Source organism: Corythoichthys intestinalis, chromosome 9 (genome assembly GCF_030265065.1).
Source record: "Corythoichthys intestinalis isolate RoL2023-P3 chromosome 9, ASM3026506v1, whole genome shotgun sequence".
Classification (NCBI taxonomy): domain Eukaryota; kingdom Metazoa; phylum Chordata; class Actinopteri; order Syngnathiformes; family Syngnathidae; genus Corythoichthys; species Corythoichthys intestinalis.
Genome location: NC_080403.1, coordinates 40,551,007 through 40,565,379, shown reverse-complemented (window position 1 = coordinate 40,565,379; position 14,373 = coordinate 40,551,007). Strand labels below are relative to the sequence as shown.

Genomic DNA, 14,373 nt, shown 5'->3' with positions numbered 1-14,373 from the left:
CGCCTAACATACCATAGACCAATGTTGTTTCAACGTTACTTTACGTCGAAAATTTCGATGTCAACCATACTGATGATTTTGATGGAAAATCAACGTTTATTTAATATTGGTCTGCTGTCTGGGCGGTCATCCGGGAGGAGTAGAGCTACTGTTCCTCACCATCGAAAGAAGCCAGATGAGGTGGCTTGGGCATCTAAGTAGGGTCCCTCCTGAACGCCTCCCTGGTGAGGTGTTCTCGGCATGTCCCACTGGGAGGAGGCTGTGGGGCCAACCCAGGACAAGCTGGGGCGACTATGTCCCCTGGCTGGCCTGGGAACACCTTGGGATTCTTCAAGAAGAGCTGGATGAAATGGCTGAGAAGAGAAGTCTGGGCTACCCTGCTGAAGCTGCCGCCCGACCTCGTATAATTGGGAATAAATGGATGATAAATGGATGGTAAAATTAAGTAATTTATTTATTTTTTTCTTTATCCGCGCAGGCCATGCTGCCTGCAGGTCTGTTATACTTCCACATACCAAGTGCCAGTCAACCTTCCACTGAGCAAACCAGTTTCTCTTCCCATTAGATAGAGGACTAGCAGTTGAAAGAAATGGAATAAAGTATGTAATGTAATGGAAATTTGTGGAAAAGCAGTCCAAAATCTAGTCTAAAATGACACTTTGACTTTGGTCAGTAGGGGTGTGACAAAATATCGAAATGGTGATATATCGTGATACTTTGTATCCCAAAAGATTATCGATACATTCATGCCAAGAATCGAGATATCGTTTTAAAATTGTTTAAAAGTAATAATAATACTTACAGTGGGGAGAACAAGTATTTGATGCACTGCCAATGGGAAAACCCATTGGCAGTGTATCAAATACTTGTTCTCCCCACTGTAGGAACCAACAAGTCGCTACCAAAATCCTCCACCGTAATAGTATCTCAGTTAACTCTATGCCTGCAATTGACGGCGATCGACGCCCAATCCACTGGGATTGGGAAGGGCGAATAAACGTTCATTCGAAATCAGAGCATTCACAGTACTCTTTCCGATTTTCGAGGCATTTACAGGTCACTTCCTGTTACCCAAAATCAACAGGAAGTGACCCGTACAATGACCAAAAATCAACAGGAAGTGACCAATAAAATGCCCCAAAATTAACAGGAAGTCACAAAAAACGACAGGTAATGACTGCAAAAAACTGGCCCAAAATTACCTCTTTGCCTGGCATTGGCTGCCACTGATGACCATAGAAGTGGGAGGGGCCTGTTTGAAGAGGTAGGGGTTTATTCGCTGCCGCCCTCCCAATTAAAATTGATTGGACGTCTACTAGTGATAAACTTACAGCAGAAGGATGTTGTTTTTCTGTTTATTAGTCGTCTTGTTGAATATCCTAGAATGATTTCCTGACCAATGTATCGGTAATCGTTGTATCGCCATATCGTGAGAACATTGTTATCATGAGCTTTGTATCGCAAATCGTATCAAATCGTGAGCTACCAAGAGGTTCCCACCACTATTGGTAAGTATATGAAAATTGGTCCCTGTATGTCTTAACCTTCGCCAAACACCTTAGACTTACTCACCGAACCCCTGGAGTTCAATCGAACCCTGGTTAAGAACCACTGCCCTAAAGTATTGTACATTTGACACTTTTTAAATTATAATAATAATAAAAAAACTAAATATATTGCAATAATGTTTTAAAAAGTATATTTTATCATTAAATAGCTTAAAGGCCTGCTAGAGTACAGAGATACATTATGACAAAACTGTGTCTTGTTTACAGTTGCAGTTGTCGTCTTATGGTGTGCTGCACAGGGTGCGGGGGAGTCTAAAATCTTTAAAAATCAAGTTCTGAGGATTATTGCAATAATTTCAACACAATAATAGATCAAGAAAATAACCAGCAAAGGTAATTTATTGCAGTGGCTACATGTGAAACAATCAAGACAGTGACAACAGACTTCTTCAAGTTTAGTTTATTTGCCATTTTGTGAACATTCCTTGTCAGATCATGCCACCTTATGCTCGATGCTTTAACCAGTAATTTAAAAAAAAATCCTTATTCTTTTTGTGTTTCACTTATTTATTTTTCTTTTCATTGATATAGTTGCTACAGACTGACAACAAAGCCCCTGGAATGTATTTTATTGTTGTTTAGTGAAGACTACATACAAAGCTATATTGCATATTTAGGCTATAATTCTTCTATTTGACTGCCGTTGAACACATAGCGAGCTACAAATGCGGCCATCAAAGAACTCCATGGGATTGCACTGCAAGTAAAGGCCTCTCATGGTAAATTGTTAGGGTTGCAGTTCTGCTGTCACATAGATGACACAGCTGTGTTGTGGAACAGCTGGGTGGCTTCAATAGCACCAAAGTGACACACAGTAGAAATGTATTCATTTAACTATGCACCTGCGGTTTGTTACTCTTTGCTAGACGATGAAACACGAAGAAGTTTTACCCTTTTTTTCCCCACCATATTCGTTTTAGTTTTAGACATGGCACAAGCCTTCACATGATCTAGTCTGGTTCTTTCTAGTTGTCCTTGTCGTCTTTGTCACTGTGGCCCGAATCAGTCTCCTTCTCCCGCTTGGATTCTTTCACCACCTGATGAGAAAATTATGTTGTGACTGTTTAGGTTCTGGCAGGTTAGCTCACTGAAAGTGTTAGTGAATGTATTCGAATCCATACCTCTCCGTCTCTAGTTTCAACTGTCTTTATCACCACAGTCCTCTTGGTTCCACTGGCTGGCATGGGTTCATAATCTGAATTACATATAAATTAGGGCTGTCAAACGATTAATTTTTTTAATCGAGTTAATCACATCTTAAAAATTAATTATTGTAATTAATCACAATTCAAACCATCTCTAAAATATGACATATTTTTCTGTAAATTATTGCTGGAATGGAAAGATAAGACACAAGACGGACATAAACATTCAACATACTGTACATAAATACTGTATTTGTTTATTATAACAATAAATCCACAAGATGGCATTAACATTCTTTCTGTTAAAGGATAGAAAGACTTGTAGTTCTGAAAAGATAAATTTGAGTACAAGTTATTGTAATTTTATATTAAAACTAGGGCTGTCAAACGATTACAATTTTTAATCGAGTTAATTACAGCTTAAAAATTAATTAATCGCAATTAATCGCAATTCAAACCATCTATAAAATATGCCATATTTTTCTGTAAATTATTGTTGGAATGGAAAGATAAGACACAAGATGGATATATATACATTCAACATACGGTATATAAGGACTGCATTTGTTTATTATTACAAAAATCAACAAGATGGCATTAACATTATTAACATTCTGTTAAAGCGATCCATGGATAGAAAGACTTGTAGTTCTTAAAAGATAAATTTGAGTACAAGTTATTGTAATTTTATATTAAAACTAGGGCTGTCAAACGATTAAAATTTTTAATCGAGTTAATTACAGCTTAAAAATTAATTAATCGTAATTAATCGCAATTAATTGCAATTCAAACCATCTATAAAATATGCCATATTTTTCTGTAAATTATTGTTGGAATTGAAAGATAAGACACAAGATGGATATATACATTCAACATACGGTACATAAGGACTGCATTTGTTTATTATAACAAAAAATCAACAAGATGGCATTAACATTATTAACATTCTGTTAAAACGATCCATGGATAGAAAGACTTGTAGTTCCTAATAGATAAATGTTAGTACAAGTTATAGAAATTTTATATTAAAACCCCTCTTAATGTTTTTGTTTTAATAAAATTTGTAAAAATTTCAATCAAAAAATAAACTAGTAGCCCGCCATTGTTGATGTCAATAATTACTTACACAATGCTCATGGGTGCTGAAGCCTATAAAATCAGTCGCACCCAAGCGCCAGCAGAGGGCGAAAAAACTCCACAAAACACAATTAACAAGTGGGCGTTTCACTGTACTGTCATTTAAATCTGTCTGAGCGGGGCATGTGCGTTAATTGCGTCAAATATTTTAACGTGATTAATTTAAAAAAATTAATTACCGCCCATTAACGCGATAATGTTATATTAAAAATTTTATATTAAAACCCCTCTTAATGTTTTTGTTTTCATAAAATTTGTTAAATTTTCAATCAAAAAATAAACTAATAGCTCATCATTGTTGACGTCGCCGAGCAGTGACGACACAACGGGCTCCCTGCCGTTCTTCCACAGTAGTGATTGAAATAGACCACAAGGTGTCAATGGCGAGTTTTAAATTAATTAGACATCTAGCCAAGGCAAATTCTGAGTAAGTTTTATGTGCATTTTGCATAGCTATTTTGATTGGGAATGCCGGTTATCTTTGCATTGCGCGCTTTTCTTTTTGTGAACATTATTTTTTTGAGGGATAGGAATATTATTTTTGTTGTGCTTTCACTAAATGATACTGTAGCGCAGGGGTGCCCAAGTCCGGTCCTCGAGAACCCCCTATCCGGCTTGTTTTCCATGTCTCCCTCCGCCAACACACCTGAATCAAATAATCAGGATCATTATCAGGCTCCAGCAGCGCTTGCTGATGAGCTGATCATTTAATTCAGGTGTGTTAACGGAGGGAGACATGGAAAACAAGCTGGATTGGGGTTCTCGAGGACCGGACTTGGGCACCCCTGCTGTAGCGACTTAACTGTTCTGCCCAAATGCATGATGGGATGTTGGGCAACCATGACTGTCAGTGGTGGCTACAAATGGTATACAGTACTGTATGTTCTGCGTTGTGTTCAATTAGGCGTGTTAGGAAAAAGATTGTCTCCTGCTCAGCCCAAATGCATGATGGAAAGTTGGGCAACCATGACTGTCAGTAGTGGCTGCAAATGGTATACAATGTGTTCTGTATTGTGTTCATTTAAGCGTGTTAAGAAAAAGATTGTCTCCTGCTCTGCCCAAATGCATGATGTGAAGTTGGGGAACCATGACTGTTAGTAGTGACTGCCATAGCTTAAGCCAATAAAAGGCGCGGTCCAATGAACGTCTATCTCCACTCGCATTTCTCTGCCTTTATGCTCTCAGTGTGCTAAAACGGCGTCATTGTAAACTGTTTGAGGCAATGCATTAACGGGGAAATTCCGTGCATGTGTTAAATGCGTCAAAAATTTCAACATGATTAATTTAAAAAAATTAATTACCGCCCAGTAACGAGATAAATCTGACAGCCCTCATATAAATATTATCGTATCATACATTTTATTTCATTTCATATAACATAAGGACTGGTAGATAACTCAGGAGGTGCTCTGTAAATCGTAATTATCTGGGTCTTTTTGACCCAGACAGTGTTATTCTTTTTTTTTTTTTTTTTTTTTTGGATGGGATTCCTTCGGCGCGGTTACGGTTCCCTGGAAATTTGCCAAAAACTTTCAAAAGTTTCAAAGTCTATCTAAAGTATCTACTCCTTTAATTTTTGACCAAATCACACAATTTGGGCATCAAAAATTCCGGGACGGCGAGGGGAATAAAAGTGACAGAGGAAAATTTTTTGAAAAAATGTACGGTTTCCCGGATATTTGACAAAAACTTGCCCATTCATTTTTAATGGGAAAAAAGGAAAGTTTAAAAATGTATCTAGGCCTTCAATTTTTGACCAAATCACACAATTTGGGCATCAAAAATTCCAGGACGATGAGGGGCATAAAAATTGTATACAGAATTTGGAAAAAATTTACGGTACCCTGGAAATTTGCCAAAAATGTTCCTATTCATTTTTAATGAAAAACAAAACAAAACAAAAAAAACAGCGCGCTGGACAGCCCGAACCATTTGACCGATCGGAACCGTTCGAGTATCGGAACGATCGGAATTTTCGCGCGACGCAGGGAATTTTTCAAACAGCCCCGAAAATTTTTCCGTTCCCCCGTAAGCGGCAATTTTACGAAAAAAAAAAAAAAAAAAAGTTTCAAAATGTATCTAGTTGACTAATGGGTTCTGCTGCTTTGACCTATTGTACACTGATAAAGGGCAACTGCTTGAACCTTGGACATTAGTTGCCTGCTGTTTGAATGGAAGACCACAACTCACCACGTTCGCCAAGATGATTTGTCATGCCAATGTTGAGAAGAGGCATGGTAATCCTGAAGGTTATAGATCACAAAAAGTTTAGGGCAATCATTTTTTGTTTCTTGTTGAAACTAAGAAAATACCCTCCCTTACCTACTCTCCTCCCCCTCCAGCAGTTTCCGGTAAGTAGCAATTTCAATGTCGAGAGCCATCTTGACATTCAGAAGGTCCTGGTATTCACGAAGGTGACGAGCCATCTCGTCCTTCAAGTGACGAATCTCTTCCTCCAGTCGGCCTACGTTGTCCTGGTAGTTTGCGATCTCATTGCCGAACTGGTCCTCCATGTCACGCATCTGCCTTAAGAGCGCTTCATTCTGAAATTGTGCAGTGAAATATTACTGAGGTTATAGGTCACACGTTTTATATGAGGAGAAGAAGACAGAGTGCTTTGCTGACTGACCGTGTTCTTCAATGCATCAATTTCACAGTTCAGGGACTGGATCTGCCTCCTAGACTCTGAGGCGTCCTGCTTGGCCTGCTTCAAAGCATCACCATTGCGCTTTGCCGATTCAGTCAGATCTGCAAACTGCACCAAAAAAACGACAAGATTAAAATGAATCTCTGAATTGTATGTCTGTGTTTGTTGTTTCGAACCTTGGACTTGTACCAGTCCTCAGATTCCTGCATGTTCTTCATTGCAATGGTCTCATACTGAGCCCTGATATCCCTCAGAGCTCCAGTAAGGTCTGGTCGGGTGCCGTGGTCCACCTCCATCCTCAGCTGCTGGGTCTGGACACTCACTTGAACGTCCTGGATCTCCTAAAATAACAAACAACAAGTTACTGTTGCAAAAGTCAGAATATGTAATTGATCAAACAATACTAATTATAGACAAATATTGACATATCTTTGCATTTAGTGGCATTCGTGATTATAAAATGACTCCTAAGCATATATAAATATATAACTCCATTTCAAAGATGCCTCTGGTTTTCAGAATCATAGACATTTTCAAAAAGAATGCCATGTTTACAGTATAAAATACACTTACTTCATCGTGCATTTTTTTGAGGAATTCAATTTCATCCATCAGGGACTCAATCTTCCTCTCCAGCTCCAGACGGGATAATGTAGCATCATCCACATCCTGGTTGTTGTTAAACAAAGAAACAGTGTTTAGCTCTGTGCATAGACTTCACTATCAGTTGACGAGACAGCTTCTACAGACATTGCGCCACGGCTTCCAGTAGGGCAGACAATCGGAGCAGCTTTCACTGCGATAAAGTCATACACACGCTGCGTTCTAACGCCGGATTTAGGTGGAAACAGGACGGAGGTTTTAGTGCATACAAGCAGGCAGGAGTGTTTCAAGAGTGATTTGGTCGAGGATTCAAGGTAATTATTATATAAAACAGCACCATGCATGCACTTTGAAACATTGTGAAAAAAATTAATGAATTTTCCATGGACATTGGCAGCTTATAGAGCCACGAAATTTAGCACACTTGGTCGAATTGGCCCAAAAACGCAAAAACCGTGAAAAAGGAGGGAATACAGAGAAATTTTTTTTCACTGTATTCCCGTTTTCCACGGTGTTCGCGGGTTTTCCGAAAAATGCAAAAACGAGGGAATACAGCGAAAGACTTTTTTCACTATATTCCCCTGCTTTTCTGCGAAAGCCCCCAAAAAACGAGGGAATACAGCGAAAAAAAAATTCCTGTATTCCCCCGCATTTCCGCGAAAAACGCAAAAATGTCAATGGCGTACAAATAATTAAAAACGAGGGAATACAGAAAAAAAAAATTCACAAAATTCCCCTGCTTCTGCGAAAACCCCCCAAAACGGGAATACAGCGATTTTTTTTTTTTTTTACTGTATTCCCCCGCATTTCCGCGAAAAAAGTGAAAATGTCAATGGCGTACAATTAATCAAAAACGAGGGAATACAGAAAAAAAAAATCACTATATTCACCTGCTTCTCTGTGAAAACCCCAAAAAATGAGGGAATACAGCAATTTTTTTTTTTACTGTATTCCCCGCATTTACACGAAAAACGTGAAAATGTCAATGGTGTACAATGAGTTAAACACTTTGAAAAAAAAATGCATAGTGTGTTAGTGTGTTTTATTCCCCCGCTTTTTGCGGTGTTCGCATTTTTACGAAAAACCCGAAAACCGCAAAAAAACGAGATATATATATACATACATACAGCGAAAAAAAATCCCTGTAAGCGGGGAACCAAGATGGTTTTCGCGGAATAACATGAATTTTTTTTTTCACTGTATTCCCTCGTTTTTCACGGAAAAGCAGGGAAATACAGTGAAAAAAAAAATTCGGCTGTATTCCCTCGTTTTTCACGTTTTTCGTAAAAACGCGAACACCCTGAAAAGCGGGGGAATAAAACACACTAACGCACTACAGCTGATTTTTTTCTCAAAGTGTTTAACTCATTGTATGCCATTGACAACATTAGACGTCCAAATCACCGTGAAGGACTAGCTGTGAATGCTCATCATTCAATGCCATTGACGGCGATTATTTGCTACCAGCCTCTCCCAGTCAAAATGGATTTGACGTCTAGTGCCATCAATGGCAGCCAATGAGTTAAATACAGTATCTTTTGTGACAACTGTCCTGGAGTTCATCCGACACACTCCCTTTTACATAGTGGATTGGTGGTTTTATATATAGTGGATTACCATAATTTCCCGAATATAAGGCGCACTCGTGTATAATGCGCACCGCAAATTTACTTGTAAAATCTAGGGGAAATTATTGTACCCGTGTATAACGCGCACCCTGATTTTAGCACCAATAAATAGAAGAATACAAGAAAACAGAGCTCGTGTACAGATACAGAAATGTCATTTTACTGACTGGTGAAACACAGCACAAGCATAGCACATTGGGAGTTCAAAACATTACCGTAAACTGACAATATGCACGGTAGTAATATGATCTGACAACTTCTCCAACTTACCAAAATCCAGGAGAAAACAAAACAGATGTGACTTTTCTTTTAAAGGCTGCTGTATAACTTGATCGTTTCATCATGATGAATAAATGTTTCTTCCACTGATTGATACGGTAAAATAAAAGTGAGGACTGAAGTCAGAAATCGGAAAGAGCGCATCGCTGTAGACTGTAACAAGAGGAACTATCGTTATTTGGGTTTGAGTTTCCCGAGGGACAGATATAGTTGACGGACACAGTAAGTCTGTGTTGTGTTACGCTTGTTATGGTCCGGGTTGCCGAGTTGCAATTAATTTTGACTCAAATGAATTCAAGAAACTAAATTCTGTGCTTTATGAAGAGTGAAAAAAGCAGAATTTAACACAGACGAAACCATTCGACCAATTCAGAGTGAAGTATTTCCAAAACAAAATGGTGACGTCATGTACCGTAATGGTCGGCAACGGATCGCCGCATACGTTTTCTTCAACACAACATGGCCGTGTCAATAAAAAAAATCAGTTTATATATATATATATATATATATATATACATATATATATATATATATATATATATATATATATATATATATATATATATATATATATATATTAGGGCTGTCAAACGATTAAAATTTTTAATCGAGTTAATTACAGCTTAAAAATTAATTAATTGTAATTAATCGCAATTAATCGCAATTCAAACCATCTCTATAATATGCCATATTTTTCTGTAAATTATTGTTGGAATGGAAAGATAAGACACACGACGGATATATACATACAACATACTGTACATAAGTACTGTATTTGTTTATTGTAACAATAAATCCACAAATGGCATTATTAACATTCTTTCTGTTAAAGTGATCCACGGATAGAAAGACTTGTAGTTCTTAAACGATAAATGTTATAGTTACAAGTTATAGCAATTTTATATTAAAACCCCTTTTCATGTTTTCATTTTAATAAAATTTGTAAAATTTTCAATCAAAAGTACAGTTAATATAATAATAAGAAAAATAAGAATAACAATAATAAAAATAGAGTGACCAAAGTCTAAGTTTTACGTGTATTTTGCATAGCTATTTTGATATGGAATCCCAGATCATTTTGCATTGTTGTTTAACTGCGTGTCAGAATAGGGCCTCATTACTATAGACTGAAGTGCTTTTCTTTTTGTGAACATTATTTTTTTTTGGGAGCGATAGGAATATTATTTTTGTTGTGCTTTCACTAAACGATACTTATGTTTGTTGTGAAGGAGTTGCCAAAGTTTATGCCAATAAACGGCGCGGTCCAAAGAACGCCTGTGTCCACTTGCCTTTACTGTATAACATATATCGGTACATATCTTACCCAAAATACAACAAGAGAAACATAATTGCCACTAAAAGAAAGAAAACTTACCGAAATATGTGTGGAGCACAAATAGCAATTTGCATTGCCTTGTGAATACAGCATAAACGTCTCTCAACTACTAATTCTCCCACGTTTAGAAGAAATAACATGAGTATGGAACGGCGCTGCCCCCAAGCGGCCGGTGGCATTCTCTTCACTCTTAATGTCCATAAACGGCCTCATTGTAATCTGTTTGAGGCAATATGCGAGCAGGTCATTCAGTGCATGCGTTAATTGCGTCAAATATTTTAACGTGATTAATTTAAAAAGTTAATTAACGCCTGTTAACGCGATAATTTTGACAGCTCTAATATATATATATGTACACAGTATATATATACTGTATACATATAAACAGTATATATATATATATATATATACTGTAAATATACTGTATATAAACAGTATGTATATATATATATATATATATACATACATACATATATATATACATATATATATTTCTGTTATAATTCAGCAGGTCATTCAGTGCATGCGTTAATTGCATCAAATATTTTAACGTGATTAATTAAAAAATTAATTAACGCCTGTCAACGCGATAAATTTGACAGCGCTAATATATATATATATATATATATATATATATATATATATATATATACACACAGTATATATTTCTGTTTCCATCCCTGTACCCATGCATAATGCGCACCATGATTTTACAAGCTGATTTTTGGGGAAAAAAGTGTGCGTTATATTCGGGAAATTACGGTAGTCTTTTGTTTGTTACCTTGCGGAAGGCAGCTAGGTTATTCTCAGCATCTGCCCTCTTCTGAGCTTCTTCATCCAGCCTAGAAGGCAAAACACACGCACACAGTCGTTTAGACACAGAACTAATCTTTTTACACAAAGGTCTGGGGAAATAGGCACTCTGGATCAATTTGTTGATTCACTATCCTGAAAAGGTTTTGGGAAGTGTGTCTCATGGGAACACCAGCTGCTCCTTTTCCACTAATGCAGTTCAATAAGGTCACCTTGTCTCTGCATAAGGTTAACCATAGTCCATATCTTTAATTTCTAGGAAGAAACATACAACACACCTTTAGAAAACGTCGACTGTGGTGAAACACCTCTAGGTACTGTACATAGAGATACACAAACGTTGATTCATTGCATTTTTTGGATCGATGAGCGCCGCTTCATCCGTTGTCTGGTGAAATTCATGCAGGGGTTGGATATTAAGTAGATTAGCGGGAAAGGATCGCAAGAATCTCATCTTTAATTCATGTTGGGTTAAAGGGGGCCTTTTCCCCTAATGGGGTCTCTGGCACCATTTAATCAGAGTAAAGGGACAGGGAAAACTTACCTAATGGAGTCACTGAGTCACATTGATTTTTTTTCTCCCTTCTGTATCCATTTCCTCTCTGCTACTCTGCCGACCCCACCCTTTGTCTGCTCTCCTCTCAGGATGCGTGCCACACAATAAACATATGACTGTAGTGACATCTTTACATCACTAATTAAAAGAGTAATTGGCTTCCACAGAGGCTCGCTGCAAATGATCTCTGCCAGCCCTTCAAATCCAAATGGATTGGATGTCTGGCAACGTCAATGGCAGTGAAACATGGGCATTCACAACCGGTCCTCACAGTCTAAACAAATTGGACATCTGTCATTATCGATGGCAGGCAATGAGTTAAATACTACCCAAAAAAAAAAAAAAAAAAAAAAAATCTACTATAGAGTTGTATTTAGGGCCAAGAGATACAGGAGTGTATTGTTGTTTTTATTATTATTATTTATTTATTTATCATTTTATTTATTCATAGGAAGTATATTAAAATAATATTAAAAAAAGAGCTACAATAAATATTAATTAAGAAAATACTGTAATATTATTAAAATTTGGACCTGGCATCCACATACTGTATGTGGATATATATTTTGCATCTTGTAGGGCATACTTATAATGTAAATGTCACAATATTGTGGTTTACATGACCCAAAATTTGATATTCATGTATGAGTTTTTTGTTTTTTTGTGGCCATAAGTAGACACTTGCCCTATCAAGGGTCAAGAGCATCGCACTTTTGAAATTAGTAACGAAGGGGTTGGTGTTGATGTCGGCCGAGGAAGTCCTATCTGGAGTGTTTAGATTATTAACCTATTCAAACTGAGGAAAAACTTAAGCACCAAACAGACCTTGGTGTCTTCACAAGGCTGATGCGCAGTCATGATGTAGTCTGTTGATGGGCCACGCCCTGCAGCAAGAGTGACCAAACTATTCCACAAAGGGCCGCAGTGGGTGCAGGGTTTCACTTCAACTGATCAAGAGGACACCTTTTTGGTGTCTTACAAGTGTAATCAGTTGATTGCAGTAAAGTGCTACTTGTTTCAGCAGGTCCCATTGGGTAAACTGTCTCTGCTGGATCAGTTAGAACAAAATTCTGCAGCCCTTTAGGACCGGTTTGGCTACCCCTGCCCTATCTATCTATGAATTATGTACATATGTAATAACCTATGTATCAATCGGTTATCTATAAGTATCTTCTGTGTCTATAAACAAAGTATATTGGCTTATCTACATTGATACCAACCTCTGCTTTAGCAGGCCCAAGTCCTCTGCCAGGTTGTCCCTCTCTAGTTGGTACTGATCCCTCTCCTTGCCGATGGCGTCCATCTGGCGTCTTAGCTCCCTCAACTCGTCCTGGAAGATCTCGGTGGCACGGTTGGGCTGTCCGTGCTGCTGCTGACCTTTGTACTGGGTCAGCTCCTGCTGCAGTGCACCATTTTGCTGCTCCAGGTAGCGCACCTTCTCGATGAAACTAGCGAAACGGTCGTTGAGCTCCTGTAGCTCGGCCTTTTCGTTGCTGCGGGTGGTGAGGAACTCCTGGTTGATGGCCTCGGCCATGGTAAAATCCACCTTGTCATAGGTGAGGCGTTGGGGCTGGACGCTGGGTCGGGAACGCTGTTGGTGGTAGGTGGTGGAGCGGGAGGACACCATAGGTGACACGGAGCGCATGTAGCGACCCCCGGAGACAGGTGGACGAGAAGACGCGCTGGAATAAGAGGACATGGAGATATTATGGGGGCTCCCGAAGGTGCGCCTGTAGGAAGTGGAGGAGTGCATGGAAGAATGGCTCATGGTTGGTGTCTTGCTTTGATCTCTGAGAGAGAAGAGTGCTGAGGCTTGGAGACTCTCCTCAAGCTACTGCTGGATGCTTATATACCCGCCCACTGGCTTGTAATTCTTCTCCCCCGCCCTTCCTCTCTCCATCACTCGTCGGCATGTCGACTCAGACCACTCCCTTCCGTATGGAGAGGGAGCTTTCATCTCTGTCCTTTCTGTCTGGACAGCTCCATCCTTTTAACGAGAGGACATCACATTACTGCTTCAATAACTAAAGATGTCTTCTCGCGACCACCCCTTCCTTCTCATAAGTTATGTCCTCTTTGCGGGCTAGTGGTGTTCAGTGTAATTCTCTCATCCATATTCTACACATGATTTCAGGCAGTCTTTCACTTCCTTTGCATTTTTATCAGTGCTGTCTCATGCTGATCCTTTAATGTGATAGTTTAAATTCCATCCTACTTCTTCTTTTTTTTTTTTTTTTTTTTAAACATCCACTTATTCCTCCCCTCTCATTCTCTTTCCACCGCCTCTCCTTTTACAGTAATTCAATACTTAATTGACGTCCTGGGCATATGTGGCACCACCGTGACTCTGCAGTTATTCAATAGCCTTTATGCTTTACATCCAGTAATCCATGTTGGTCAGATACATCAGTAGGAATGAATTGGACTCACTTAGGAAAATGATATGACTGTTAGAAATTGAATGCATTTTGATTTCAATGAAAATAATTTAATACCCACCACGTTTTGTAGATATCACAAATTACTGTGGACAGATTTTCAACTCTGAACACAAGACTTAGCACATGAAAAGTTGAAAAATGTGTTGTAATATATATTTTTAATGGTATAACAGATACGCAATTCTTTGAAAATGCATGTATGCGTATTTCAGATATTGAT

At 38.3% G+C, this 14,373-nt stretch overlaps 1 protein-coding gene across 1 annotated transcript; it reads right to left on the bottom strand.

Moving 5' to 3' along the window:
* Window positions 1–1,980: 1,980 nt before the first annotated feature.
* On the bottom strand, window positions 1,981–13,515 carry prph (peripherin). Its single transcript, XM_057845906.1, has 9 exons — window positions 12,933–13,515; window positions 11,125–11,185; window positions 7,071–7,166; window positions 6,674–6,838; window positions 6,480–6,605; window positions 6,173–6,393; window positions 6,041–6,093; window positions 2,690–2,763; window positions 1,981–2,605 (listed from the first exon to the last, which is right to left on the bottom strand). Exons 1-9 carry the CDS (start codon window positions 13,478–13,480, stop codon window positions 2,534–2,536), a joined length of 1,416 nt encoding a protein of 471 aa, XP_057701889.1. The 5' UTR covers window positions 13,481–13,515; the 3' UTR covers window positions 1,981–2,533.
* Window positions 13,516–14,373: the final 858 nt, after the last annotated feature.